The sequence below is a fragment of the Lithobates pipiens genome, unplaced genomic scaffold (genome assembly GCF_037356315.1).
Source record: "Lithobates pipiens isolate NorthernLeopardFrog02 unplaced genomic scaffold, aLitPip1_a1.2 Scaffold_22, whole genome shotgun sequence".
Taxonomy (NCBI): domain Eukaryota; kingdom Metazoa; phylum Chordata; class Amphibia; order Anura; family Ranidae; genus Lithobates; species Lithobates pipiens.
The window spans coordinates 320,109,723-320,123,818 of NW_027507784.1; the positions used below are offsets into that span (position 1 = coordinate 320,109,723).

Below are 14,096 nucleotides of genomic sequence, written 5' to 3' on the forward strand. Positions count from 1 at the left end.
TCTTTGGGTCTTTCGGCTGACCCCCCTCTTTCTATCACTGAATATGAACTTTGGTGCGGTCAAGCCATGGAGCAGAGGGGGGGGGGGGGGGATATCGGTGATCTATCGTGCTCTTACCCAAGCAGAAGCTAAAACACTGTTCATGCGAGAATGGGAAACAGATCTACAACAACAATGGACCTTAGGGGAATGGCATAAGGCATCTATTACGGCCTTCAAAGGCTTTTTGAATGCAACTCTCACTGAAGCTAACTTAAAGATTCTCATGAGATGGTACATGGTTCCTCTCAGACTGGCTAAAATCTACCCAAATGCCTCTCCCCTTTGTTTCCGTAATTGTGGTCATACAGGTTCTATGTTACAAATCTGGTGGGAGTGTCCGAAAATCAGGAATGTTGGAATAAGGTATTCCACATTATACAGAAGATCACAACCATCCCCGTCCTCAAAACGCCACACATAGCTTTACTCAATTTCCCCTTGCTGGGAGTCCCCAAATTAACTCAACAACTCATTAGATTTATTCTAGTCGGAACTAAACTCACTATTGCTAGGGCCTGGAAAAAACCTTCGGTCTCCTTGAGAATGGTTAAAAGGAACATTTTGTGGATCATGGTCCAGGAAAAAACAGTGAGCATCTTCCTCGATACGGTGAACAAACATACAGCGATATGGGATCCCTGGATCAGATACACCTCTAAGTGTCTACATTTACCTGGGACCCCATGTTGAGGTATGGTGAGAGAATTCCACTTCGAACATAGCTATCTAATCTCTTGTCCCTTTTCTTTTCCTTTTTTCTTTTCTTTCCCTTCATTCTTACTATTTCTGAATATATCTTACCTCATATTTAGTGCCTCTTACCAGGCTTATTGTAGGTACAACATAAGGTTTGTGCTCTCTATAAGATTATAAACCTCAAGCCTCATTTCTGTTAGTGGATTGCTCATAGTCTTATTTTGATCAATCAGGTACTTCGGTACGGGACATTTGCTTTACAATACTTGGTCCTGATGGTGTTTTTACAATAGGTATTCGATCTTGGGATGGGTGGGGTCTCCGGGTGTTCGGCACAGAAAGTTCCCATTCGGGGTGCTGGGCCCAGGAGGCTTGACCTCCCAGTTCATATGTGGGATTTTCGGGACCTAGAGAGTTATTGCTAATAAGATGCTGTATTGCTTATGATATTTAGCATTAGGATTTACTGGTATTAACCGGCTAGATTTCTGAGTTTAGCATTGTTCATTAGGCCTCAGGGTTTATGTTGAAAGCAAAATATATGGTTTGAGAAAAGGTGTTCAACATCATTAGTTGTGTTGGTAAATGCCATTAAAGTGAAGTCATACTTTGAATTACAACCTCACAAGTACAGCTTCTAATACTCATGCCAATACAGTATTCTAATACTCCATTACTACAACTTCTAATACTCATGCCAATACAATCCTAGAACCTGAAGTCATTATTCTAACGATAAACATAACAGTTTCATGAACAAACTCTTCATAGGATCTCACACTTGCAACCTTATAATAATAGTATATATGTGGACAGGTTTATAAATGAATAACGAATACATATATACTATAAACATATTATAAAAGAAAACATAATTTAAAATACAAAACAATAGGAATTGTGAATAAGCCCTCTGGTTTCTGTGGCTCAATTCTGGAAATACTATTTAGTGTTGCAGACTCATGGTTCTCTTATCTAGTTTATTTACCGTATTTATCGGCGTATAACACGCACTTTTTCCCCCTTAAAATCGGGGGAAAGACGTGGGTGCGTGTTATACGCCGATCCCCACGGTCTGTGAGGCTAAAAGACCGAGCAGCGCCAAAAAAGACCGAGCGGTGCCGAAAAAGACAGAGCCGTCTGCTCGGCTCCGCTCGTAGTCCCGCCTCCCTGCTGTTTCTGGAGCGAGCGCTGCCGAAAAAGACTGAGCCGGCTCTACTGTGTACTCGGCTCGGTTCGGCTTGCAGTCCCGCCCATACATGTTTCCCCTTGGTGTTCACATGGAACCCCTATCAGATAGACTTCCGAGCAGATGATATGAAGCAACATGGTCTTAGCTTTCTGTTCTTTGCTTTTTGGTGGACGGAAAGAAAATCACTCAATTCCCCCATCAATATAGTTAGTGTTGATGGGGGAATGTCTCCAGCAGGGCTATTGGATTCTGCCAGCAGGGGGAGGGAGGCGGGTGTGGGAAGCCTGCTTGGTTGGCAGAACACAATGATTACTACTATCAGCTATATCCACCGAACCTAATTGCATGTAAAAAAGAACTGACAGGCTGGTTGTACCATAGTCAATCAATGGATCGACTTGGGTACAATCAACCTGCCCATACATGGATCAAAATTTGGCTAGTCCTGGCTTTAGTCTTCTGTCCCAGTAGATATTATTTTGGCGTGCACAGTGTAGCCATATACTAGAGGAACTGAGATGACATGACATTTCACTGCTTTCATTTCACTTCACAGATCACCAGGAAAGACATCGGTAATCCAGAAATCAATACAGAATGTCCCAACAGCCCATCACTATTTTGCTAGCAAGCAAGAGTGGAAATCAATTTGTGTTCCAGTCTGCCAGTTTTGTACCTCTCCTGCCACCTCTACAAGTGATCCCGTAGCCTGGAATCACTTTTATCCAACCCCGAATTGCCCACAGAATATGAAGCTACAGGGGTTATGGTAGCTAGCTGCTGCCATAGCAACGGTATTTAACGTCAAAGGTAGACACGTGCAGAACGAAAAAAATGTGTTTCGTTTTGTTTTGATTTGTTATTTACATCTATTCCTTTTGTTCAATTAATTTTTTTAAATTAGTTTTGTTCAATTTGTTTTGTTCAATTCAATTTGTTTCCGAATTTGAATTTCGTTATTTCGGATTCTTTTAAATCCAGCACTGTTCTAATTTGGAAATTCAGATACATCCATTTTCTAACAAAAATTTGTCCGAATTTTAATCTTAAACGAACCACACGTGTCTAGTTAAAGTCATGACACACTTTAGGCAGTCAAGAAGTGGCTAAACTACCATCCTCCTAAAGCAGTATTAGAATCAAAAACTAAAAATGTAATATATTGCAGCTTACTAGTTACTAGATATGGTGGCTGCATTAGTTTTCTTTTTTAGGCTTTTTCCTTCTGTATTCACCTAATGATCTGAGCACTACCACATCTTCCGGCAGGCACGTCACCAAGAGACTCAGCCTAAACATAAACCGGTTATAGTAGACACAATTCAAGTAATATACCAATAGGTGAGCACTGTATAAGGAAACATAATCACATGATCTCACTGGTAAAAAGTAGGCCTCCAGCAATATGGAGGAGCCAAGTAAAAGATCATGGTCATACTAAGTAGAAATGTACCAGTCTTTGTAACTAGAAGAGTCTGGGAAATATATGCCCTTGCTGTGTATTTACCATATGGACATCTACCCAAATCTCAAGAACTTTTCAGGGAATATTTGTGACCATAGGTGTGTGCAGCCCCTTTGCATTAAGGTGTGCACACCAAAGCTCAAACACAGAGTGGATGATATCAGTAGAGCAATGGACGTGTCAGTAGTTGTCAGTGGGACCAGGCATTTTTTACTGACAAAACATGGGAAATTTACTGGTAGAGCACATTTTTCTGGGGCTTTGGTGAAATATCAGGGGTCTAAACAGTCCCCTGATGTCTTGATTTTGGGACAGAGAAAGGGACTGAGATTCCCCAGTTCCTTTCTCTGCAGCCTCAGCTGCACTGGACAGTGAATGAATGGGAAGTGCTCTGTGGTGAGTGGTTTCCTGTACATTCAAAAATTGAAGCATAGTAAACACAGCTTATTATTCTTGAATCAGAATGAACAGGGTGAGTGATTGTGTGGTGGAGATTTTGAAATCCATATTTATATCAAGGAGTTCCAAGGGAACTTGCAAGGACTCTAATTGTATCTGTAGGTAGATGTTTTTACTGGAAGACAATATATATATATATATATATATATATATATATATATATATATATATATATATATATCATATCATATCATGATAAATTACTTTTTAGAAATACAATTTCTTCTGTCTCGTGGGAACCATTGAATGTTCCCAGGTGTTAATTGAATTCCCTTTTGTTTTACCAATTGTCTTTGCAGACATCAAGGCTCCTTTTCACCAGGGGTCGTTGACATGCAAATGTCGGAACTGTTTGGGCTAGTGGATCAAAGGAGATTGTTCATTAATTCATAGACTGAATGGCACCTGAATTTTAAGACCTGAAGCATGGACATTCTAGGAAGCTTCAGAGGTAGCCAATCAGAATGTGAGGCAGCTAAAACCAATGAGCATTTAGACTTCAGAAGTAGACAATCAGAATTTGATGCAACTCGGAACCAATGAATGTGTTCCCTTTGTTGATTGGTGGAGAATGCATATAAAATAGGGTGAGAGCTACCTGATGGTCTGTCCAGCTCCAGACCATGGAGACAACAGGATGTCCATGTAAAGTATTCTCGTATATCTCTCTTCACCACTTCCCTAACCTTTTCTATCCTAGGAATTGTCTTATCATTTTGATAGCCTGTGTATGTCGATTCTAACTATATTTGAGTTTGGCCTAAATTATTTTGGTAGCCTGACAACACTGTACCTGTAACATCACTTGACATATTTGTTCATTTCTAATTATTTGAACTTTTCTTTTCTGTATGATTAAATGTAATTGTTTATCTTTTTGCACCGTTATCGTTTGTTTTTATTCTCATATAGACAAAGGTTTAATCACTTATTTTTTTATTGTTAATAATTTAAGTGAGATATAAACATTGCCAACACAATTGGTAACGATCACTCACTGTGTTCATACAGAAAAGGAAGGGGCTGGTAAATTATATATTTCCCGGTCCCTTCCCTCCACACTCCATTCTTAAACATCCCCCTATGTGCCCACAGCAGCAGCCAGTCGGAGAGGAGGGAAGCTGGCAGTGCAGGGATAGTGGGGGCACGGGGGCCCAAGCAGAATGGGGAATCTGCACTGGGTGATTACAACTGGCACACCCCATGCGCACGCCTATGTTTGGGACTTTTAGTACCCCTTTCTTCCTTTATAGCAATCTTTTAAAATTAACAAGCAAAACTAAATGTCAGGCTCAAAATACTGTCAAACGTTATCCCTGGAGGATGAACAAAGGCTGTGGCAGATGCCACCGTCATGTCCCAGGCATCTACAAAGCCCACATTAAGGTCCTTGAAAACTTCTCTCAACACAAGATACTGGGTATAACCATGAAAGTCTCCCTGTCTTTCAACCGGGGCATAGAGCTCCCTGGTGTTTTCTGATTTAATGATAACCTTGGTGTCTGGACTGCGAAGAAAAAGGTGTTCTACTGCTCGGCGGATGTTGAGTGCCCGTCTGATGAAAAGTTTTAGCGGAAACTGTCTGAAGTGTTGTCCCATGGTTATAACAAAAATGGTGTTCTTCCCTCCAGCACGCTGATCGATCTGACGACTCGTGTACATGTCCTCCTTGAAGTAGTAGAAAGTTTCATGCTCCAGGGGGAAGCCATGTCTTTTATAGGAGACGTATAGGTCCTTGCCCATATTTAGAGCTTCCAGGGTCATTGCCCAACCAGTCCATCCGCTATAATGGTAACGAAAGTATTGCACAACTGTTGGAGGCAAGAACAAGTGTTAATTAGAAGCAATATGATTTCAGATTTGTTTTCTCTCTTTAATTGGATGCTAGACTAAAATAAACTTTGTTCCCTGCCTGCAGTAGAACTTTATACAGCACTACCTAGAGGTGTAACCTGGAATCATGCCTTGACCATTCAGCAAAAATCTCTCTAGTGATAAAAGAGGACCAATCCAACAACAGATACAAACAGTGGCAAGCTTGTAATGCCTGTAGGAATCTTTTGTGGGCATGATAAGACTCCTGGATTATGGGCAAACACTGAACATAGGGCTTTTACTTCTATCTGATTCCTGTCTATATTGCCCAAAAATAGCCCTCTCCTTACTATATGATTGGGGTTGGATCCAGGGTTTCCTCATGTTCAAAGACAACTAGCTGAACATTACTGAACACATCTGCAGATATACTCAATCTTTGATACTATTTTCAGTTTGATCGCCAGGTTGACAATAAGCACAGCATATGGTGAGATGTTTGTGTATCAAGAGATATAAAGAAATAGGAAACTAAAAAATAAGAATTGAGCACTTTAGCCCACTTTGAAATTGATTAATGTGGAATGAAAATAGATATTGCTTTCTTTATTCCCAAAAAGTAAACTTTTATGCTGCGTACACATGGTCGGATTTTCCAACGGGAAATGTTGGATGTGAGCTTGTTGTCGGAAAGTCCGACCGTGTGTATGCTCCATCGAACATTTGCTGTTAGACTTTCCGTCAACAAATGTTTAATAGCAGGTTTTCAAATTTTCGTCCAATCGTGTGTACACAAGTCCACAAAAGTTCACGCATGCTATTGAATTACCTTTTTCTCGGCTCGTCGTACGTCTTGTACGTCACCGCGTTCCCAGGTTTGTAATTAGGGATAAGCCGAACACCCCCCCCCGGTTCGGTTCGCACCAGAACTTTCGAACGGACCAAAAATTTGTGCAAACTTTAGAACCCCATTGAAGTCTATGGGACTCGAACGTTCGAAAAAAAAGTGCTAATTTTAATGGCTAATATGCAAAATATTGTCCTAAGGGGACATGGGTCAATGCCATTTTTTTTTTTTTTTAAACTGACGTTTTTTCGGGAGCACTGATTTTAATGACGATTAAAGTGAAAAAAAAGTGAAACATTCCTTTAAATATCGTGCCTGGGGGGTGTCTATAGTATGCCTGTGAAGTGGCACGTGTTTCCCGTGTTCAGAACAGTCCCTGCACAAAATGACATTTAACGGAAAAAAAGTCATTTAAAACTCCTTACGGTTTTAATGTAATACCTGGTTCCGGCAATATGGATGAAAATCATTGAGAAAAATGGCATGGGTAGCCCCCCCCTGCCCATTACCAGCCCCTTTGGGTCTTGTACGGATATTTAGGGGAACCCCATACCCATATTAAAAAAAGAAAAGGCATGGGGCCGCCAGGCCCTATATACTCAGAACAGCAGTATACAGGCGGTGCAAACAAGACAGGGACTGTGTAGGTTTGTTGCGTTAAGTAGAATCTGTTTGTAATTTTGAACTGGTACATTTTTAAAGTGTAGCTTCAGTCAAAAAATCTATTTTTAAGATTTTTGGAAAACATAGGGAAGGGTTATCACCCCTGTCTAATTTTTTTTGCCATCCTTCTTTTTTCATCTAATTTCCTGCTGTCTCCTTCCATTTGCAAGTCACTAATTTTGGCTGCCCTATTATAGACCCGTCGTTGAGCCTCCTGGGCTTTTTGTAAATGTTCTTTAACTAGCGGCATCACAGTTCGGATCCTCTCCTGCATTTGAGAGACATATTCAAGAACACTTTTATGCTGAATTGGTTCACTTTCCCATTCTTCTTTAACAAAGTCCAGTAATCCACGAGGTCTCCGCCCATATACCAATTCAAAGGGCGAAAACCCAGTGGAGGCCTGGGGCACTTCTCGGATAGCAAACAGGAGAGCTGGTAACAGGCAGTCCCAGTCTTTCCCATCCCTTTGTACCACTCTCTTGAGCATAGACTTAAGGGTCTTATTAAAACGTTCTACCAGTCCATCTGTTTGGGGATGGTAGACCGATGTGCGCAGCTGTTTAATCCGGAACAGTTTGCATACATCAGCCATAACCTTCGACATAAACGGGGTGCCCTGGTCTGTGAGTATTTCCTTGGGAAAACCTGTCTGTGTAAACAACTGGAATAACTCCCGTGCAATAGCCTTAGAGGAGGTATTCCGCAGCGGTAGCGCCTCAGGATATCGAGTGGCATAGTCGAGGATCACCAGTATGTAAGAATGACCTCGAGCCGACTTTACCAAGGGACCCACTATATCCATGGCTATCCTCTCGAATGGGACCTCAATTATGGGCAGAGGGACCAACGGGCTCCGGAAATGGGTCGCCGGAGCAGTCAACTGACAGGTGGGACAAGAGGTACAGTATCTCCTTACCTTTGCTTTCAAGCCTGGCCAGTAAAACCGGTCGGCGATCCGTGCCTCCGTCTTTTCAACTCCCAGGTGTCCCCCTAAAACATCATCATGGGCCAGGTCCAGGACCTTGCGTCTATACTGTTGGGGTACCAATAATTGTTCTACCACATTTTCTATCACTTTAGTAACCTGATAAAGCAATTCATTACATATTGAAAAATGTGGCCACCGCTCATTAGCACCTGGCTCTTGGGGATCCCCATTTATTACTACAACCTGTTCCCGTGCCCTGGCCAAAGTGGGGTCCTGCATCTGGGCAGTACCAAATTCCCCCTGGGGAACACCCAAATCTGGCAAGTCAGGGGTAGAGGCCATTTCCTCATCCTCTTCCCCCAGCATTACCTGAAGCGGGGAAGGTTCCCCCCCTCAGTGTTTAGGTAGGTCTGAGAACCCCACATATTGACATCCTTAACAGTATCAGCACTATTTTCATCATTATTAACCAAAGTCTTGGCGTTTTTATCAACTGGGTCCATATTACGAACATGTGGCATCTCAGGGTTATTACCCTCAACAACAGGAACAGAGGGACTAGTTTCTTCCCAGTCTCTGGACCTTTCAGATAGTTCTCCTTGTCTCCAAAGTTTTGCAAATAATGGACAGTCACGTCCTATGATAACGTCATGTACCAAGTTCTTTACCACCCCCACCTCTTGAGTACCAGTGCCACATGCTGTGGAGATGGACACCGAGATGAGAGGGTACTCTCTAGTGTCCCCATGAATGCACACAACCCGCAAAATTTTGCTTACCGGACCGATCTTCCCAATTACTCTAGGGTGAACCAGGGTTACCATGCTTCCAGAGTCCAGCAAAGCCTGTGCAGGGTGGTGGTTCACTTGGACTTCACACTCAAACTTCCCCTCTCCAAGGTCAAGATGTGTTGTACACGCTTTATGGGCATAAAAAGACCCCCTCCGAAGAACCCCGCATTCCATGGGTTCTTCCTGCAATGGGCAGTGGGCCCGGGTATGGCCCCAGGCATGACATCGCCAACATTGTACATCCCCTCCTCTCCGATCAGGAACAGGTCGCTGAGGGGGTAACGGGTGTGACTCTTGGCCTTCCGGGGTGTTGGTTCCAGGGCTCCTGGGGACATCCTTTCGAAGGGCGGCAGTTGGTCGGAAAGGCCGTGGCCGGTTCGAACGATACTTCCATTGGTGCACTCGTTGGGCCCGAACAGCCGTAGTCACCCCCAACCGAGCCAGTATTTCTGCCTTTAATTTTTGATAATCTTTAGCGTCTTCTGGTGGTAGGTCGAAATAGGCTTTTTGAGGATCTCGGGTGAGGAAAGGAGCAATTAAGCTGGCCCACTGGTCCTGGGGCCACCCTTCTCGCCTCTACATCATCACTCAGGGACAATTTCTGCAGAAAATGGCTTGCCCTTACGGACACCTGGTTGCCAGGGGCAACGGCCACTTGTTCATGGCCCTGAGAAAGCTGCTGCACTGCTTCTTTTAAGGCAGCCATCTGAGCCTGCATAACCTCTTGTTGGGTCGCTTGCTGGGCTGCTAACTGGGCCACCAGCAGGCGAGTATTTTCTTGCTGCAGAGCCAGCGCCTCGTTGTGGTGCGTTTTTTATACCTCCAGCTGGGTTGCTAAGCGCTGATTAGCTTCCTCATGGCGAGTCTGCGCTTGCATATTAGCCGAGGACAGCTGTTTAATTAGCTCCTCCATTGTTTCAGCTTTAACCCAGGACATAAATTCACTGTACTGTCCCTTTAAATGTCAGTTCAAATCCAATGCAAAAATAAATAGCAAGAAAAACGCCTGTTACTTTGTCCTGCCCGCATTTGAGCACCACTTGTAATGTTCGGGGGACCAGGTAGATCGCAGGACACAGGCTTTTCATACAACAAAGGGTTTATTAACTTAAATAGCTTTACAGCAGCCAAAAACAAAAGGAAAAAGGGTTTGTAGTCTCACCAACTTGCAAAGTCCAGAATAGCTGTCTTTATCAAAACAGAGCTTGATCTTGATGGCAGGTAGCTTCCCCTGCCAGGAGCCTTCCAAACAGGACACTGCTGTCCACTTTAGTTGCTGCAGTCCAAAATAAACACCATCCACCATGTCTTCTCCACTCCTCCACACCCATCTACCACTTCCTGTCTTGTTTTTTTAAAGACACTTCCTTAACAGGTGGGTTAATCAATTTTATTCCCTTAAAGAGACCACAACCCAAACAGAGGGGAAATATAGCGTCCTTCCAGGACCCAGCCACGGAGTCCTGTACAGCGGCATTACGTTACAAATCTAAGCACCAGCAAAATGTATGATTGCAAATAATAAACTTCTCATAGGAACACCCAGGAATCAATTTTATGATGGACTTTTTCATTTCTTAGTCAAAGTCACATTTTTCCACTTCTCATTCTTGGAAAACCAAGAATTGAAAGTACAATGTGTACACTATATGCCCAAAAGTAAACAATATGGACTGCCCTTAAAAAATGACAAAAATCTGGTGTTTTAGAAGATTATTGGCAGTGCTACAACATACAGAGACATTTTAGACAATTGTGTGCTTACATCCTTATGACCACAGTTTGGGAAAGTTTCTTTTTTATTCTAACATTACTGTGCCTAAAGCCAGCTAAAAACATGATTTGGTCAGTTTCATGAGTGACCTGCACAGATCCTTGACTTTGAACCTTGAAATGCAGATTTTGAACCAATATGCTTTATCCAACATGTGTAGCTTACAAATGCTTATGAGGCTCAAAATCAACCACATTCCAAAATCTTGAAGAACGCCCAATGTAGTGTGGGTTTTTAATAGTTTATTGATTTACAAGAACCTTAGTAATAGTTTTATGTTATCAATTATGTTAGTGTACAATTAATCACTTCTATTTTTATATAACATGTCTAATGTATAACGAGACATCAGGTCCCATTATTCTGTGGGAAGTTGGGAAACCTCTTACCTTTCTATTCTATGGTGTGGCTAAAACCAGTTTTAACTAGTTTTTGGCGTGCTTTATATATGATTGGAAAACCAAGAGCTGTCACGATCAGGCTCGAAGACCAATTGCTATAGCAGTTGCAGGACTACCACTAACCAGCAGGATAGGTACACAGGCAGTCACTCTGGCAGATGACACAGGCTCACATGAGGTGCGAAGTCTAAGTACTAACCGGTGTTCACCAGAGCTCCTGAAAGTGGAGATGGATTTAGCTGCATGTTAGTACCAGGTGGCGGTCCTCAGGATCGCCCCACCAGGAGGTGAGCAAGCCAGGGGTTCAGTAGCAGATGAGCAGGTAAGGATCAAACAGAAGCATGGTCAGTAAGCAAGCCAAAAGGTCGGTAACAAGTTGTTGCAGGTTGGGATCAGGCAGAAGCGTAGTCGTGGAACAAGGGTCGATAACGAGCAGTAGCAAGTATAAACGGCAGCAGGGGAGACAGCAGCAAGATACAGGCTGGAGATAGCACAATATTCTGGCAAGGAGGAAGTGCAGAGACATGGCTTATATCAGGAAGTTCATGGGAGGAGCAAAGAGTTCAAGGTTCAGCTGAAATCAAGGTACAAGGCAGGGTTGTCTAAAGGATCTGACAAGGCACTGTCCAGCATCTCAGATAGCTCAGTGAGAAGATTCTTTGCTAGACACAGCTGAGGTCCCCAGGTCCTAAGGTCCCAGGAAGTCCAGGTCCTGACAGTACTCCCCTCCTCCCAGGACGTCCACTGGACATCTTAGGGCCCGGTTTGTGAGGGAACCTCTGGTGGAATTCTCTTAATCTAGGAGCATGAACATTCTGCTCAGGCTCCCAAGAATTTTCTTCTGGTCCATATCCTTCCCATTGAATCAGATATTGCAATTTGTTCCTATAGATCCTGGAATCAAGAATTTTCTCCACCACATATTCTTCTTCACCCTGTACCTTAACAGGTGAGGGGGTGGAAGAATTCTTCCCGAAAAAGTATTTTCGTGAAAAGGTTTGAGTAGCTATATGTGAAACACAGGGTGAATCTTCATACTGACTGGAAGTTTTAGGCGAAAGGCGACTGGGTTGATCTGGGCCGAGATCTGGAAAGGTCCCACAAACTTTTGTCCCAACTTTGCACATGGAACATGAACCTTCAGATTTTTAGTAGATAACCAAACTTGATCACCCACAGGAAAGGTAGGAAGTGCTCTGTGACGTCTATCTGCAGCCTTCTTGTAACTTTCCTGAGCTTCCCTCAAAGTCTCGATCAATTTCTCCTGGATCTCCTGTAAAGCAGTTAATCTGTTGGTAACAGCAGGAATCGGAGTTGAGATAAGGAGATCAGGGATAAAAGCTGGATGATGCCCGGTATTTAGGAAAAAAGGGGTCTGAGAGGTGGAGCTATGTTTAGAATTGTTATAAGCAAACTCCGCTGTAGGAAAATAGTCCACCCAGTCATCCTGAAGATAATTAACAAAACATTGAAGGTACTGCTCTAACGTTTGATTAGTCCTCTCAGTCTAACCATTAGACTGAGGATGAAAAGCAGAAGATAGATTAATTGTTACTCCTAGAGCTGAGCAAAAGCGTTCCCAAAATTTTGAAGTGAACTGTACTCCTCTGTCAGAAACTACATCTTCTGGAATTCCATGTAGTCTAAAGATTTCTCGAACCATCAACTATGCAGTTTGTTCTGCAGAGGGTACCCCCTTTACCGGTATAAAGTAAGCCATCTTTGTGAAGAGGTCAATAACAACCAAGATAGTGGTCATTTCTTTAGAGGGTGGTAAATCAACTACAAAGTCCATAGAAATTGATCCCCATGGTCTTGATGGGACAGGGAGTGGCTGGAGCAACCCCAAAGGAGAAGCTCGGGGTATCTTATTGCAAGCACAGACCAGGCACGAGGCTACATAACCTTTGACATCTCTTTTGTACCCAGGCCACCAAAAAGAACAGGATAAAAGTTCCTCTGTCTTAGAAATTCCAAAATGTCCAGCAAGTTTGGAGTCATGAACCAACTTGAGGACTTCAACCCGAGCAACTTTAGGTACATAGAGGCGATGTGCTTGAGTCCAGAAGCCATTTTTGTACTCAAGGATAATGTCCATAGAAGGATTTTTGAGGAGTGGGTCATTCTCATACCCTTCCTTGAGGAGACTCAAGAGTGCTTTAGAACTTGTAGCACCTAGAAAGTTCTTTTGAGGCAGGACTGTGTATTCAGAGTTGTTTTCCTGAAGAGGCCCAGACAACATTCGTGATAAGGCATCAGCCTTACCATTCCTTGACCCAGGTTGATACGAGATAATAAAATTGAACCTGGAAAAGAACAATGACCAACGTGCTTGCCTAGAAGACAATCCCTTGGCAGAACGAATGAATTCCAGATTCTTATGATCTGTGAGAATGGTCACAGGATGCTCAGTGCCTTTGAGCAAATGCCTCCATTCAGAAAATGCTTCCTTAATTGCGAGTAACTCCTTAGTCCCAATATCATAATTTCTTTTGGCTGAAGACATTAAACAAGAGAAGTAAGCACAAGGATGAAGCTGCATCTTTTCACCACGTCGTTGAGAGAGGATAGCTCCCACGGCAGAGTCCGAAGCATCCACTTCCACTATAAAAGGTAATTCAGGATTGGGATGTACCAATACTGGTGAAGAAGTAAAAAGAGTTTTTAACTTTCCAAAAGCAGCCTGTGCCCCAGCTGACCACACCAAGGGCACCCCTTTCTTTGTTAGTTGGGTAATTGGAGTTATCACCTTAAAGAAGTTCCATATGAATTTTCTGTAAAAGTTGGCAAACCCGACAAATCGTTGGATTTCCTTAATGTTTCCAGGGGCAGGCCAATCTACCACTGCTTTAATCTTCTTGGGATCCATGCTCACTCCATCTGGAGAAATAATATACCCTAAGAACTGGATCTGGGCTTGTTCAAACTCACACTTTTCCAGTTTGATGTAAAGTAGATTCTGCCTTAATCTTTCAAAGACAGTGCAAACATACTTGCGGTGCTCTTCCAGGTTATTGGAA

At 42.9% G+C, this 14,096-nt stretch overlaps 1 protein-coding gene across 2 annotated transcripts in view; it reads right to left on the minus strand.

Annotated features, from left to right (window-relative positions):
• Positions 1 to 4,773: 4,773 nt before the first annotated feature.
• The window catches only part of LOC143924945 (NXPE family member 4-like), a 37,093-nt gene continuing 27,770 nt past the window's right edge, over positions 4,774 to 14,096 (minus strand). For both annotated transcript variants that reach the window (XM_077449483.1, XM_077449484.1), the window contains exon 6: positions 4,774 to 5,665. In XM_077449483.1, coding sequence (XP_077305609.1) covers positions 5,121 to 5,665 — 545 coding nt within the window. In that variant the 3' untranslated portion in view covers positions 4,774 to 5,120. The remainder of the gene's footprint in view (positions 5,666 to 14,096) is intronic.